Consider the following 16,161-nt stretch of genomic DNA (forward strand, 5'->3'; position numbering starts at 1 on the left):
CTCTTTTTAGAATTGATCGATTTTAATAAATAATCATTTCATCCTCTCTCTTTTATTTTTAGCATGAAATTATTATTTATTTATAAAATTTTCTTCTTATATTTTTCTTATACTATTCCTATTTATTAAAATTCTATCTGTAATTAATACTTGCTTAAAGGAATGTACGAGTATTACTTTATATTACTGAGAGCATTAAATTAGCATAATTGATTTCATAATCACTGTAAGTTTATAAATCACAATTTATGATACTGTTTTTATATGAACGTTAAAAAAAATAATATACTACAACTAGATATAAAAATCTATTTATCATATTAGTACTTGTTACTCATATCTTTCTAAAAGATTTCTAATTTTAAAAATATTGTAACAAGTTTTCAAATTTTAAATACAAATTAATGGCACAAAACAAAGTCAAGCAAGCAAGAAAATGACAAGAAAATTAAAAGTTCAAAAAAGAATATCTTTAAAAATTAAAATTGATCACAAGAAAAATTAAATTATAAACGATATGGAAAATTCAATGGAAATATTTAGTGAGAGCAATCGAAAGAAGAATGCATGCTTTCAATTGAAAAGGACAGATTCCACGAATTCGCGGTTATTAAAACTTGTTGGGCTGGTTAAAAATCCATCGAATTCGAATATTATTCCGTGACACAGCGATTTTTAAACTTGATCGGCGGCAAATTAAGGGAAAACCATACTCTGTCCAGTTGCCAAGATTTTTATGCTTGGTGAAAAATATGACACACCTCGAACAACGAAACGTCGAAAGCTTTTGACGCAAGGAGATATATTCTTGAATTAACGAAAAATATCTGGAATTGCATGGCAAACTTGCCTGAAATTAAACATCGAAATTGAATCATCATGCTCGTTTTAAACAAGAAATTAAAACTTTCAGGAATAATTATACATAATTTAATTTAAATATTCACTTTAATATGATATTATCTTATGAATACTTAATTTTTTAATATTGAAGAATAAAAATAATATAATATTTAAACAGAAATATCATTCTGGCACAAAAATTGAATATTCTCATTGGATTAAAACAAAGAATATTAAACAGATGGTATGTGTACTTAATAAAAAAAAATCGATATTTGTGGGGAATTCTGTTTCTTATCGAATGGACAATGATCGCTGCTGACGAGTTTCGGCTTAGTTCTATCGTTAAAAAGCAAACAAAAGTCTCGTCACTATATTTATCTGCTACTCACCGCGATGCCGATAAAAGTTCACCGGTTAGTCATCCAATTCGATGTCTGACCATTTTAAAATTAATTTCCGATGATTCGATTTGCGTAAGACACGTTAAAAACAGATTGGACAAATAAACAACAGTAGGAGTTTGAAATAGTGTTTGTTTACTAGAAATCATTAGATTTTATATTTCAAAATTATCTTAAATCATTTATTGAACTTATGGAAACGATTATTTATGCAAATTATTCTTGTATAATTATATTTGTTTTCCGATTTACAAAAAAAAGGATTTAAAATTAAAAATTAAATATAGTAAATAAAGAAATCAGTTAAATTAAAAAAAAAATTCTTCAATTTTAATCATTTATAATTCAATTTTTATTTTATATTATATTATATAAGTATAATAACTTGTTTACATTTATTTTGTAATGATATTCTCTTGAAAATTTGAAAAATAATGCTTTCAAACTATTATTATTTATTATTTGTTTTTTCTCTTTCTTATTTAAATATATTTAAATTTAATTATTTAAAAGAAAATATCAACAATAAATAAATTTTATAGTCCAAAAAAAAACGTTAAAAGATTGGAAATAATTAAGTAACTACATCGTAACTCAGTCAATCGTTTCAAAGTATTCACTTAAACAAAATTTAATTTCAGTAATTACAACCGGCGACCATTGTGCTTAACGGATTCAATGATTTCATCCGGGGTTGAGGAGTAGTTTTATGTCTTTTAACGAGATGAATCTTAAATTATCTGCACATCAAGATCTTTAATATATGAAACTCATTTCACCAGGAATTTGTAATATATCTTTAAAGAAGATCCATGGAATTTTTGATTTCATTTCTTACGTTTGTATATGTTGATTGAATACTTTTAAACAATTCTCACTAATATGACTACGATGTAAATTCTTTTTTTTTTACTTTTGTTAAAATTACATTAGGTGCTTTTGTAAATATTTATTCGATAATTTTTTAAGAAACTTTATTGCATTCAACATATTATTATCTTGAGTCTTCTTTATTAAATTTTAAATGTTTTTCAAAAGAAAAGAAAAAAACATCGTCAGAATAACATCTTTCATAATACAAGCTCATTTTCCGATTATTCTGAACATTATTCTTATCATTCTTTCTCTTTAAACGACCAATATTTCAAAGAGAAAAAAAAGATAAACCCTCGTCGATCGTAATTTTCAATTCTTCAATTTCATCGGATCTCGTTGTAAATGTCAACCACGAGAACCAATGGTATTCCATCCAATTAAAGGATCCATTAGAAATTTCTTCCTTCAACACGGATCTTCAAACCTCGATAAATTTCATTCAACACGTTCATACATTTCGAGCACCGCGCAATTTATCGATCGTCCACGAGGAAATACCGAAGCTTGTCAAACATCAAAGGATCTCTTTTGCACAAATCAATGCCCACGTGATGTACACATCTGCGCTCCCTAAACGCGTATTCATATTTTCAAAAAGCTTCGTAAACTTGGAATGATGACGCGTTGCGATGATTCGTGGAAAACGCAGTTCCTCCTAGGCATTCGAAATCGTCACGATTGCAACGAGTCGCGCGACTCGCTGCTATTTTTCTCCCTTAACGACGCGACGAGGCGAGGAATAATTCGTCTCGCCTACTTGTTTGCGAGGGGAAAAAAAAAGGGAAAAAAAGGAAACTTTACGGCCGACCATAAAGAATAGCGTGGATCGCTTCCTCGAATAATTATACGGTCTTTGGTCGACGATCGTCGATCATGCCTCTCGTCGTGTTCCGCGAACAAGCCGATCTTCTCTCGAGTGTGATGACCGCCTTTTCCCTTTTTACCGACGATGGAAACGCGTCTTTTATTATGAACAGAGGATGCATTTGTTTTTCAACGAGGTTATCGAGCGATTCGAGATTTTTCTTAGATGAAGGAACGATGTGCAGCTTGATTATGATTTCAAACGTTTGTATACCGGGTGGCTCGAAACGTTTCGTACGGAAATTGGTTAGCTCTTGTTGTTAAACGTTATTTTGCGATATTTATGAAACTTATTTAGTGATATTCGTGTAATCGAAGTATATTAAATTATTTTGTATAAAATCGTGTTGTTTTGTTATGCAAGGTTTGATAAAACTTTCTTTCAATAATACTGAGGAATTTGTAAATATTTTATGTATCATATCGTTTATTATCGTTTATTATCAATAAGTATAATAGTAATAAATAACATTCATTCTTTATAGTTACATAATATCCAATCAATTATCGTTATCTGTATCTGCATTTTTATCATTAATATATGATATTAATATAGTTTTAAAAATTATTTTTTGACGCATATTCTTCGAAGAAATATTTTTTTGATTTCTTTTATTCAATCAATAATGTTATATATCGCTTAAAATTTTATCCTTGGGAAATCTTTTTTCGGTCTCCATTATTTTATTAAATTATTATTAACTTCTTCTACAAAAATAATAATACACAAAAACAAAATCGTAAACTTAAAATATTATTCAAAAGTAGTTGCAAAATTTATTTTATTTCACTTATCCAAGATATTTCTTTAAAGCGCTACAAAATATTACTCCACAATTTTCCATTTTTTTTATTCTTACATCTTCATATTTTTATTTCACGAAAATAAAAAAAAAAAAAAGAAAAATAACTTTGAGGAATTTTCGAAATACACATTACATTCTTGTCCTGCAGAAAATTTACAAACAATCATTTTAAAATTGTACGTTTTACAATCGAGATACGTTTTCGTTTTTTTCCCCGTAAAATTGAAATTAAATTTCTGGACCGAGTCATTTCGTGGTTTTCATTAAACGACCCTTGCTCCACATGCTGCGTTTTCATGTAGGAATCGTGTCTTTCACGATGCTTGATTTATAATAGCGAAAAGAGAAACACGGACCTTCAAACGTGCATTTCACAAATATCCGCACATTCTGGGGCAAATGTTTTCGTCGTCACCCATGTATTTTCGCGACGATACTTGCATATCTAGGACTCGATGCGCGAAGGTTGCAAAATCGACCAGCTTCCATAATGGGATTCGATCATCGGTAGAAATAAAATTTAATAAACTCGATCGAATTGATTTTTTTGTAAGAGAAGAAGATACGACTGATGAAGAACAGTGTAAATGTTTTAGATTTGATTGAATTATTTTTAAAAAGAGATATTGTATTATTTACTCTCATATTATAACATGGAAAATTCTTATTGACACTATCCTATTGACAGATTTTCTTTTATAGCATAGTTATTAGTATAAATATGTTGGAGTTCATGGCGAAAGAAAATAATTATATAATTTCACAAATATCAATACGAGCAAACGATTTTTTCATTGATCATTTTCAGATAATAAAATCATACATCGATGACTCACTCGTATCTTCCATCCATTCCAATGCAATTCATATTCCAAACATCTTTCGATCTTCGAAAGAAAAAGAAAGAGGGAAAAAAGAAAACAAATGAAAATTTGCACCGTTGCTTACGCAACCCCGTGGTTCTACGTTCGAAATTTTTTTCATGCTCGATATAAAAAAAAAAGGCTGGAATATAAAAGACTAGTGACGCAGATTCCTTAAATGCTACGCAGAAAAACGACTCTGTCTTCCGTTTTGTTGAAACATCAAGCGTGGTCACCGGTGGTTGCCACGTACAATTTTGCTCATGAATGAGCCACACCGATTTCCCGTGCGCAGAAAAAGATTTTGTGCAAAAGGGGAGGGAGACATCACGTTTTAACTCGCGTACCAGCCTGGTGAACGCTGGTACGCGGACATCAGTTCCTCACTGTCGTTCATCCAGTTTCGAATACGCTCTGCACGTTTGGTCACATTCAGAGTGAAGCTATTTAATTTTTATCACTTGAAAATCAAGTTTATTTTTTAATTTCTTCTGATAAGTCGAGAAGAAAAATTGAATATTGATATTGATTAAGAATCGTTGGACAAGTTGCAGTCTTGTTGTTATTGGGTATTGGATGATAGATATTTTTTTGTAATTAGTATATTTATTTCTGCTATCTCGTTTTATTTTTTTTTTGTTTGGAAATATTAGTATTAGTAGTGTAAATTTATATTGAAAATGTCTTTGATGTGGATGAGTTATATGAAGAACAGGAGCAAGAAGAAGCACGTTCGTAGACGAAGAGTAAGTGATAAGTAGAATATTTTTATTGATTTGCTATTGATGTGAATATGTAGATGATCGCTATATTATACTAGTAGATATTTTTTTATTTTTTCAATGAAAGGATATAAAATATTATATATAATTGTGAAAGCAATTTTTATCTTTAATTTCCATTTATTAAATTTATTTATATATTTGTATACTTATTAATAAGTTAAGAGAGAAGATATAGCTTTTATAATTCTTTTTATATCCTTTAAAAGCTTTAATTTAGTATTCTACATTTAAATGAAATATTCTGTATTTAATTTCTAATTATCTTTTCTTTCTTGTTTTTGGTTGTAGAATATAAAATTGGAAGATTTGTATATATCCTCGGCTATATACACGCTTTACTAATGGACAAGTCATAGTCCAAGAATACACATATATTTAATCTCTTCCTCAAATTCCTCAAATCTTTTATCATTTTTAATGTGCAACTATTTAGTATACGATTCTGCTTTCTTTTTTCGATTTGAAAATGTTTTATATGAGAATTGAACAATGTTCTCCATTAGTATTGTATAACATGGGATAAAAGAATGAAAAATTACACTGTTTAAAAAATTTATGAGGCTCGAATAATAAAGCTGTTATGTTCGATGATAAAAATAGTGATAGACGCAAAGCGGCAATATTTGAGGTATAATAGTAGATCCTGTATTTTTAGATTAAAAATGACAATGGCGTGATCCACAATTTTTAAATTCTTTAAATATTTTACATCTTAAACATTTTAAAATATTATAAAATTATTATTATTATTGTACTTCACACAATTCTATTCTTTAATTTCATTTCAAATCACTATAGTGATTTTCCATATAAACATATATCGATATAATTGTTTGTTCTTTTTATAGTTTCAATTATTGATCAACGATGTTATAATTATAATCAATAATTATTATTATTATCGAATCACTTCTTTTCATTTTACCAATTAAAATAACAGAATGAGAATTAAAACAATTTTGTCTTATGAAACACAATTCCATATCAATAATCATAAAATTTAATATCAAATTCAACATAATACGTTAAAATTAATGATCTATAAATCAATGTGACTAAATAAATAAATAAAATATATAAATAATAAAAATATTAGAACAAAGTAGGACAACTACTCTATTCAAACTTGATTTCGCTAAAAACTCATTTAAAATCTATTCTATTCCTTGTCTATTAGTCGCGTGACGCGTGTATTTTTGAAAGGGTTGCGCGTTCCAGCGAGACAAAATGCGGTTCATGGGACCCTTTTTAACAAATGGAAGAAGGAAGACAAAAGGCAATGAGTTTCTCACCCACATGCCATTCTTTTTCCATCCCTCCCCTCCTCTGCTCTCCGTTGTCTCACTCCGTTGCACAAATTTTTCTCGTTAAACGTGCTTAACAACTCACTGCAGGCCGACGACGAGTCTCTGTTCGAGTTATTTCCAGCAATCCATTAATTCCTGTCGTTTCTTGCCACGAAATGAAAATTTACCAGACCGCGAAGAAACTTCGAAACTTTGTCACGACATTGAATCGAGAACTTCGAAGAACGAAGAAGAAATATGAAGGAAGCAAAGTTTTTCCCTTTAATTGCCTTTGCTCTCTTGTGGCGATCGATATTTTTTCTCTTTTTTTTTTTTTTTTTTTTTTTGAAAAAGCAGAATAAACAAGTGTGGCTTGTACGCATTCTCTCTTCGATTTGGGATTTATAAATATAACCGTGGCTTAGAGATCAAGTAATGTGTATATATAATGCATCTCTGCTCGGATCTAGAAAGAATTCGATTCTTTTATTTCTTTTTTCTCTTTTCTTTCTTGTTTAGAAAAGATTTCGATATGTTTGCTTGTGAATGAAATGTTTGTTTAAATACTGGAAAGATTTTATTTGATCGTTTGAGCAAGAATCAATATGTTGAACTTATTCGAGTCATGATATGTACTTATAGTATATAGAGTGGTTTGACTTGATTTTGTTTGATAGGATTTCTTAAATGATATTATATTGATATAATATCATTATATTTCTTTGATAATGGTTCAAGTAAAAATCATGTCGAATTAGAAAAATAAAGAATGTGTAAACATGTAGAAATATGAAGATCATATCATATTAAATTAAGTAGTGATTTTAAGATGATTGATTAAATCATGTTGAGTGTTTCATTAAAGATATTTTTTATTTTAAAAATAATAGGTTGGATTATAGTAATATCGCGAATATATAAATATGAAAATTAATTTTTAATTCTAATAATCTTTATTTATATTACAGATGAGAGACGATCGAAGGACATCAATGGAAGGCGAGAGACTTAGCAATAACAGTGGGGGAATCATCGACGGAAACGGAAGTCGCCCTCTTTCTCAAACTTCTAGTGAACTAGATACCCTTGGACCACTGCTGCAACCAGTCAAACATCGTGAAAAGGCAAAACTGCAGGTGAATAATTTTCGTTACTTTCTTTTTTAATTTATATTCAATTTTAAATCTAATTTTTTAAAAATTACACTGAAAAATTTAAATTAAATCTTCACAATAGTTCAAGCAAATTTTTTTTTATTTTGAAATTGTACAAATATTTTATTTCTAGTTTTTTATCATTTAAAAAGCATTAAAAAAAGGCAATATCTAAGATATTTATGATAAATTATCCATGCATTACAAATATGTCAAACATTAATGACGTTGATGAATAAAAAGCTTCAGAATAGACTATATCATTGATTATAAATGACGTGTTGAGGGTCATTTAAAGTGTGTCAATAACTTTTCCAATTAATGATTGTTGTCAAGATAAACTAAGAGATAGAATACAGACGTAATTTTACAACATGTGTATATTTGCGTTATGTAAGATATTATTATATTCCTATGAAATCATAGGAATAAAATCATTGAATAAAATTAATTTATTCAAATAGTATTCCTACTAAATATATTTCAATCCATAATTATTTTAATTTTCATCAAACTAATTTAATAAATTTAAAATTTTTATTAAATAATATTAAATATCTATTTCACGAAATCAAATAAACAATTGTTAACTTTTATAGATCTATCTGAAAATGAAACTTAATATCTGAAAAAATATCAAACACTATTTTATAATATATATCTGTTTTTGAAACAGACAATTTTTTAAATCTTGTCAATTAGAACTAACTATACAAATTGTTTAGATAATGACAGAAAAATGTTTGTAACAAATTTATAAAAATTTGTTTCAATTTTTTACATTTAGTCATTATAATATATATAAAGAATTAAAAACACATATTGAATTATTAAAAATCTATTTTTTGTCAAAAATGAGAATATATTCTTTAAAATAGGCTTTCTTTATTTTTTTTTAATTTTTAATTTTTCTATCTGATTTATACTTTCAAAATTATAGTCAGAAAATAAATAATAAATTCACGATAAATTAAAATCCATTTCATCATATTTGTCAGCCATGGAAAATAAAAATCAGTCCTTTCACCTAAAATAATTAATTTGACATAATTATATTTGATAAAAAAATAAGTTAACGTCTTTAATTACTTTTGAACGATATTGTATCAGAATATTTACGATTTCAAGTTCTATTTCCGCACGTTTAGACATATAACAGTGTGTTATATCGTTTAACTTGACAGTTCGTTTCACGGTTTGTAAATTCAATGATTTATGGACGCAGAGGCCGCTCACAAGATATCTTCCCATCAAGTCGGAGTCCCTGGACCTGAGACATCATATCGAGACTGCCGGGCATCAGTTACCCCTGATACACGATGTTACGGTTGATACGACCAGTTGCAGTGGTTACCTGTCGAAAATGAGCAAAAAATTCCATCATTGGAACAAACGATGGTTTGTCTTTGATCGAAAAAGAAAAACACTGTCCTATTACAGTGATAGCACATCAAGGAAAGCACGCGGAGTGATATACTTTCAGGTATGATGCATAAAATATTGAAATATTATTTTAATAGATAAAAAATTTGTTTGAATATAGAAAAAACAATGAACATGAAATAGCGAATAAATATAATATTAAATTTTTTTGAAAGAAGTTCAAGAAAAAAATAGAAATTTTTACAATATCTAGTATCTTACAATTAATGCTACTTATGATCATTTAGATTAAAGAGTTAAATAGGTTAAATGGGGCTTGTACTCGTAAAAATACTCGTAATTAGCGATGAAGGAAAAATAAGAATTTAAATCATTTAAAAATAAGTTTAAAAATAAAATAGAAATAATTAATAAAATTATAAGTTATGTTATATTAGAAATTTAAATAAATTAAAATAAATTAAAATATTAAAATATCGATCATATTACGATCAAGAATACATTATACTTGTACACATATTTTCGAATAAAATTTTGGAATCCTGAGAAATTTATATTTAAATTTAATATTTTTACTATTTTCTTAATTTAGTTCTTTTGTAATTTTTTACATATCTCTTTTACTTTTTATAATGTATGTGCCATAAAAATTGCCAAAAAATATTAAACATAACCTTCAAATTAATTTTGCACATAAGATTCTTTATATATATATATATATATATATGCACTGCTGCAACACAACAATTTTATATTAAATTAAAATTCAAATATTAAGTTTAAAATTTTATACAAATAAACACAACACAAGATATTTTTTTTATGTTTAGTCGATTGAAGAAGTTTATGTGGATCATATGAACACCGTACGTTCACCGCAGCCATCACTGACTTTCATCATCAAAACGTCAACTAGACTATATCACTTAATGGCGCCGAGTCCAGAGGCTATGAGAGTTTGGGTGGACGTCGTCTTCACCGGTGCTGAGGGATATCACGAATTTGATCATGGTATCTGATAAGCTGATCGTTTCTCACGTTTCTAATCGAGATTCGTTTTATTCTCGGGAATCGCGCGATGGAGTGATTTTTTACCTGTAGCCTGCAGGTTCAGAAAACGCTTCGTGACCGTTTAAAGACAAGATTTGTTACGAGGGATACCACGACTGCCTATACTTTTGAGCTGGATTTGACTGTATATTAAATACATAAAAATCTTTCGAATCTTATAAAGGAAATTGATAATTACATTGGTGCTAGATTGCTCATTTTGAGCAGTTGAAAAAAAAATGAATATTGGAAACAATAGTTAAATTAATAGACGATGATAGTGAGTTTTTTAATTTAAAATTTGAAATGAATATCTTAAAATGAATGATGATAATTATTATAAAAGAGAATGAATTGATAAATAATTTATATATATGATTCAACAATGAAATTTAAATAATAATGATTTATATAAATTCATTAAAAAATTGATGGTATTAATGATTAATGAATTATATCGTAATGAGACATTAATCATTGAAGTGTAGGCTAATCACAGCTTGATTTTATTTAAATGAAATAAATAAATTTGATAGAATTTATTGTTAAATTTTGTAGACATCTTTAATCTAGTCTTCCAGCATAGATACTTCAAGAATAATGAGTTAGTGATCTAACATTTGAGAAAAAAAAAATTTTTCAACAATAGTTTAACATTATATTCTGATATAAATCAAAAAAATAAAATCCCTAAGAAATTGTAAATATATGTCCCATTTTTTATTTACTTTGACATTTTCAATAAATATCTTGATATTGCTTAATACCAAGGATTATATGAAATACAAAATCTATCGTGTTGTTTGTATAAATGAATTTTTTAAACATATTCATACATTTTCATAACTCTAATATTTACACATTGATCTTTCAATCATAAAAATGATCATAGAATTTTTCATATTTTTTATTAAGTAACAAAGTTACTTACTCTTACATACATGTCATATTAATTTTCATTAGCACAATAATAAATATTTAATAATAAATATCCATATCTATTCATAATTACATAATTACACAAATTATGAATATTCCTTAATATACAATTAAATATACAATTGAAAGTAACTTTTTAATAAATAAATAAGTCTGAATATACCATATTGTGTAAAATATCTTAATAAATACTTAAAAAAACTTTATAAATATAAAAATTTTGTCAAATTTACAATTTAGAAATGTGTTCATAATGTTTCATAAAATTATTGATCAACTGCCCTAAACTTCAAGAATCAAGAAATATATCTATGGTTAATGTATAGATTATTGAATATCTCAATTTTATAACATATTATTTGTATGTAAATAATTATTTGAACGCAAAAAAATTGTGATTGATTGAAATAGTTTATGGATATTTATAATTTTTCTATTTTGTATATCATTGGCTGTTAGAAATATTATTATTATATATTTGATTTGATTATCATTACATATGTCATTAAAATGTCATCTTTTTGCAAAAGATTATATTATTGCATTAAAATAAATTATAAATTATATTACGTATTATACGTATAATATTTTTGGTTACATTTATGAAAAAAATTAAAATGCTCCTTATTAATAAACTATTTACCTTATTAACAAATATGTATAAATACCTGAGTATTTTAGAAATAAGCATCCTGTACAATAGAAACAAAATACACAGTTATGAATATTTCAATTCTTTTTAATTTCTAAAAAAGTTTCGATTTCTTTAAAAATTAGCTATTAGCATTAATAAAAACAAGGAAAGTAAATAGTGGGACAAGGATAGAGATAGAGCAAAAATATTGAAATCAGCGCCATCTTCAGGTGCCGCAAATGAAACACAAAAAAAAGGATAGCAAATAATAAGTAAAGGATAGAGATAGAATAAAAATACTGCAATCAGCGCCATCTTCAGAGTGCCGCAAATGAAACATAAAAAGAAAGGATAGAAAATAATAAGTAAAGGATAGAGATAGGTACAAACATACTTGTGGCGCCATCTGTTGAGTATTAAAGTAATTATTTTACAGGCAAGATAAAGTAGAGTAAGAATTTCATATCAGCGCCATCTCTTGAGTATTAGAAACATTACTTTGAAAGAAGGATAAGATAGAATAAGAATTCGATATCAGCGCCATCTCTGAAAACAGAAATTGAAGTTTTTTAAGATACTCAAGAGATGGCGCTGACATGAAATTCTTACTCTACTTTATCTTGTTTGTAAAGTAATATCTTTAATACTCAACAGATGGCGCCACAAGTACGTTTGTACATATCTCTATCCTTTACTAATTATTTTCTATCCTTTCTTTTTGTGTTTCATTTGCGGCACTCTGAAGATGGCGCTGATTGCAGTATTTTTACTCTATCTCTATCCTTCTTTCATTATTTGCTCTCCTTGTTTCTTTCAAAGTAGTGCAGTCATTTCTAAACTTGTTCGTTTTAAATAATGAAGTCTTTATTATCTGACAAGTAAGTACATATTTTTTTATTTTAGCCAATATTAGATATCTGAACGTTATTTTTCGCATTTTCTCTGTCCATGAAATATAACAATTAGATATTTATAATTATTATAAGTATTATTATAGGAAAAATTAAGGTTAATTTAATTAGATGGATTATTTGAAATAGAAATATATGTAAGTAAATGATTCATAGAAAAATTTTATATGATAAAATATAATTAAATAAATAAGGTTATTTATAATGAAATACTTTTAGAATAATATTGGATATGGATAATATTGCATATGAAATAAGAATAATAATACGAATATATATTACTATTTCATTCCTCTTTGAATCAATAATATCATATATATTATAAAATTATTAATAGGGATTAGATAATCTGTTTTTATCATAAATTCTTCCTGTAACTTGGTAATTTAATTTATTTATAATATTTATCATGTGTAAATTGATTTTTAATGTAATTGAATGATACAAAATATAGAAACAGATTGAATAATTTCTTATTCTATTGATAGATGTCACTACTATGAAGAATGCGCGGTATAATCACATTATTGTCAAATACCAACTTTATAAAAAAAATATATATATAAATTCTATTCATATAAAATTATCACACATTTAAATAATAATATTTCACTTCAATTTTTACATTATATGCTAACAGAAGATTTAATTTTAATATTTATACATAAATATTTATAATATATTTATCTTCTTCTTCTATCTTTTTTCGAATAACAACATTTTAAAATATCTAATTATATTTATAGATAAATATTGCTTACTATACGCATATAAGAAATAATATAATTAATACATATATTAAAAATTTTATTGACCAGAATTAATTTCATTTTATAAAATGTTTTCAAAAAAATAATTACATTTACTTGAATGACACTTGTCATTAATTTTGTAATAAATTGTAATGATAAATTGTAAAAACTATTAATGAAAGATGACTTTTTTGTCAACTTTCATTATCAGTGATGGATTATATTTAAGAAATGTAGACACCGTCTGCTGGTGCTTCACTCTTTTCCTCCATGAGGAAAGATTTATGTTGTTGGATCCATGATGAAAAGGAAGATACTCTTGTGTATACGTCAGGTTTTCCTACGGCACAAGGTTGTCCAAAGGAAACGATACCGACTTGTACTCCATTGACAACGAGAGGACCACCAGAATCACCCTGAAATTTGAGAGAAAAAAAATAATTATAAATCAAAAGCTCGAACCGAAATTTGAATTATAAATAATCGAATATTTAATCTATTGTATTATATCATCTACAAAACGAAGTGTTTTTCTAATAATCGAAATTTTAACTTGATTTCAATTATAAAAATTGAAATAAGAATGAATGGAGTCTCAGAATGAAAAATATATAATTTGTGGTATAATTTGATTTATATATATATGCACATAAAACGTAATAATTATACTCACGTGGCAAGCACCTTCTCCATATTTCGTGAATGTGCAAATATGAGAAGATTGTACTCTCCAGTGAACTTTTTTACATTCTGATTGCTTCTCGATAAGTAGATTGATGTATTGCAAGTTGTTTGGTACATTTCCATTTAACTGTAATCGGAATATATGTTGAACGTATTATCAATAACTTTATATACGATTTTTTTATGACTAAACGATTAAAATAACGAATTAATAATAGAATAGAAATAAAAATGTTAATTCTTACAAAATAAATAACTAATAATCTTTTCACTTACTTTAACAGTTCCCCAACCAGACAGGACGCAGGATGATCCTTCATAAGTATTAGTACCTGAAGCCAATTTGATCGGTTGGACCAAATTATTGAATGAGATAGCTTGATTCACACGGATCAAAGCAATATCGTTAACGAGACTGAGCGAGTTGAAACCGCTATGGGCAACAACTTTCTCCGGTACGTAAGACACTCCACCTGAGTTGAGTTGATTTGTTCCAGCTTGAACAGTGATGCCATTCAAATTAGTCAATCTGTAGAACAAACGTGTTTCATTGATTTATCAGCATTTATCAGCGAGAGACTCTAATTTTATTCGAGTTAAGTAAAATTCTATTTAAGGATAATAATAAATTCATAATAGAAATTTATTATTCGTTATTATATTCTGTTTCAGTGAAACTTACCCTTCGACGCAATGTGCAGCTGTGAGAATGGTACGTGAATCGATGATGGATCCACCGCAGAAATGGTTTTTATTCTTCCTCAGAGATACTTGGTAAGGGAACTTACCAACTGGAGCATCTTTGCCGCCAACAATTTGGTTGTTAGGAAAACCTATTCCAATAAAATTATAGTATAGTTATTATTCTTATAATTTCACGTGAACTTCATGCGTAAAATTTTAATTAATCACGCGACAACGTTTCGAGAAAGTAAAAATCTTTAAGATAAAAAATCTCATTCTGTCAGTAAAAAACAAATTATTCAAATTTTTAGGAGATTTCGATGCACGAATTTTTATTCACTTTTAATTGATTTTCATTTCTATTATTAGTTAAACACTATTTTTCAGTCGATTAAATCGATTTTGATTTATTTAATAAATACGAAGAATTCTGCATATATTTAAATAAAGGGATACGAGTATATAAAATAGAATACGTGATTTAAATTCGATGCTTACTTACCATATGCAGTGACTGCAAGGCAGAACACAAGTACCACACTCAGAGAATTCATTTTGGTATTAATAAAAAAATGTATTGATTCGCTCGCTTTAATATACTCTGAGAGGGTATATCGCATCGATAAAGATAAACAAAATTAGATTCTTATCAATAATATATAAGCGCAATTAGAGTGAATGACGTTTGAAAAAATTTCAATTTGAGTAATAATGATGATTCGATAAAAACAATCATTATCGTATTTTTTATCAATATTGTCGATTAACGCTCTCTTTTTTCCATTTTTTCCCCTACTATATCAGAAAGGGGAAACAATTAATTTAATAAAACGGATATATACTCGATACGGAATTCGATTGATACTTCTTCAATAGATATTGAGAAAATTTCAATTGATAATATAACATATCAATCAATCGAATTTCAACCGATATCTTTAATCTTTTAATTATTGCTTTTTGTCAAACGTACGTACATCCTATCAATTGTTTAATTTAGATATTAACAGGCACTCGAACAGCAATAAAATAGAAATTTAATTGGCGTTACTCTTGATAAAAAAAGAATTCTTAGATATGATTTCTGAATATTTTTTTCATTCGTTCATCAAATATATAATATTCGTCGTTGAAAAAAATTTATTACTGCATCATTATACTTACGCCATTATCATCATCAAAAGTTAAATTTCTGTTTAAAATCTTATTTATTTGAGCTTCGATTCGAGACTGAGAATCGATT

General features: G+C 27.1%; 2 protein-coding genes and 1 long non-coding RNA gene across 3 annotated transcripts in view; 1 reads left to right on the forward strand and 2 right to left on the reverse strand.

Annotated features, from left to right (window-relative positions):
- The window catches only part of LOC107993246 (pleckstrin homology-like domain family B member 1), a 68,171-nt gene extending 57,067 nt beyond the window's left edge, over positions 1-11,104 (forward strand). Inside the window, exons 11-13 of the mRNA XM_017049577.3 lie at positions 7,696-7,863; positions 9,107-9,364; positions 10,095-11,104. Of these exons, the coding sequence (XP_016905066.1) occupies positions 7,696-7,863; positions 9,107-9,364; positions 10,095-10,283 (615 nt within the window). The 3' untranslated portion in view covers positions 10,284-11,104. The remainder of the gene's footprint in view (positions 1-7,695; positions 7,864-9,106; positions 9,365-10,094) is intronic.
- Positions 7,964-9,141, reverse strand: LOC133665713 (uncharacterized). The gene is made up of 2 exons (XR_009828958.1): positions 9,001-9,141; positions 7,964-8,908 (listed from the first exon to the last, which is right to left on the reverse strand). It is a non-coding gene; the product is annotated as an uncharacterized LOC133665713 (long non-coding RNA).
- A 2,484-nt stretch (positions 11,105-13,588) lies between the features above and the next one.
- Positions 13,589-15,590, reverse strand: LOC107993253 (chymotrypsin-1-like). The gene is made up of 5 exons (XM_017049582.3): positions 15,421-15,590; positions 14,917-15,067; positions 14,511-14,763; positions 14,224-14,361; positions 13,589-13,966 (listed from the first exon to the last, which is right to left on the reverse strand). Exons 1-5 carry the CDS (start codon positions 15,536-15,538, stop codon positions 13,775-13,777), a joined length of 852 nt encoding a protein of 283 aa, XP_016905071.1. The 5' UTR covers positions 15,539-15,590; the 3' UTR covers positions 13,589-13,774.
- Positions 15,591-16,161: the final 571 nt, after the last annotated feature.

The sequence above is a fragment of the Apis cerana genome, linkage group LG2 (assembly GCF_029169275.1).
Source record: "Apis cerana isolate GH-2021 linkage group LG2, AcerK_1.0, whole genome shotgun sequence".
NCBI lineage: Eukaryota > Metazoa > Arthropoda > Insecta > Hymenoptera > Apidae > Apis > Apis cerana.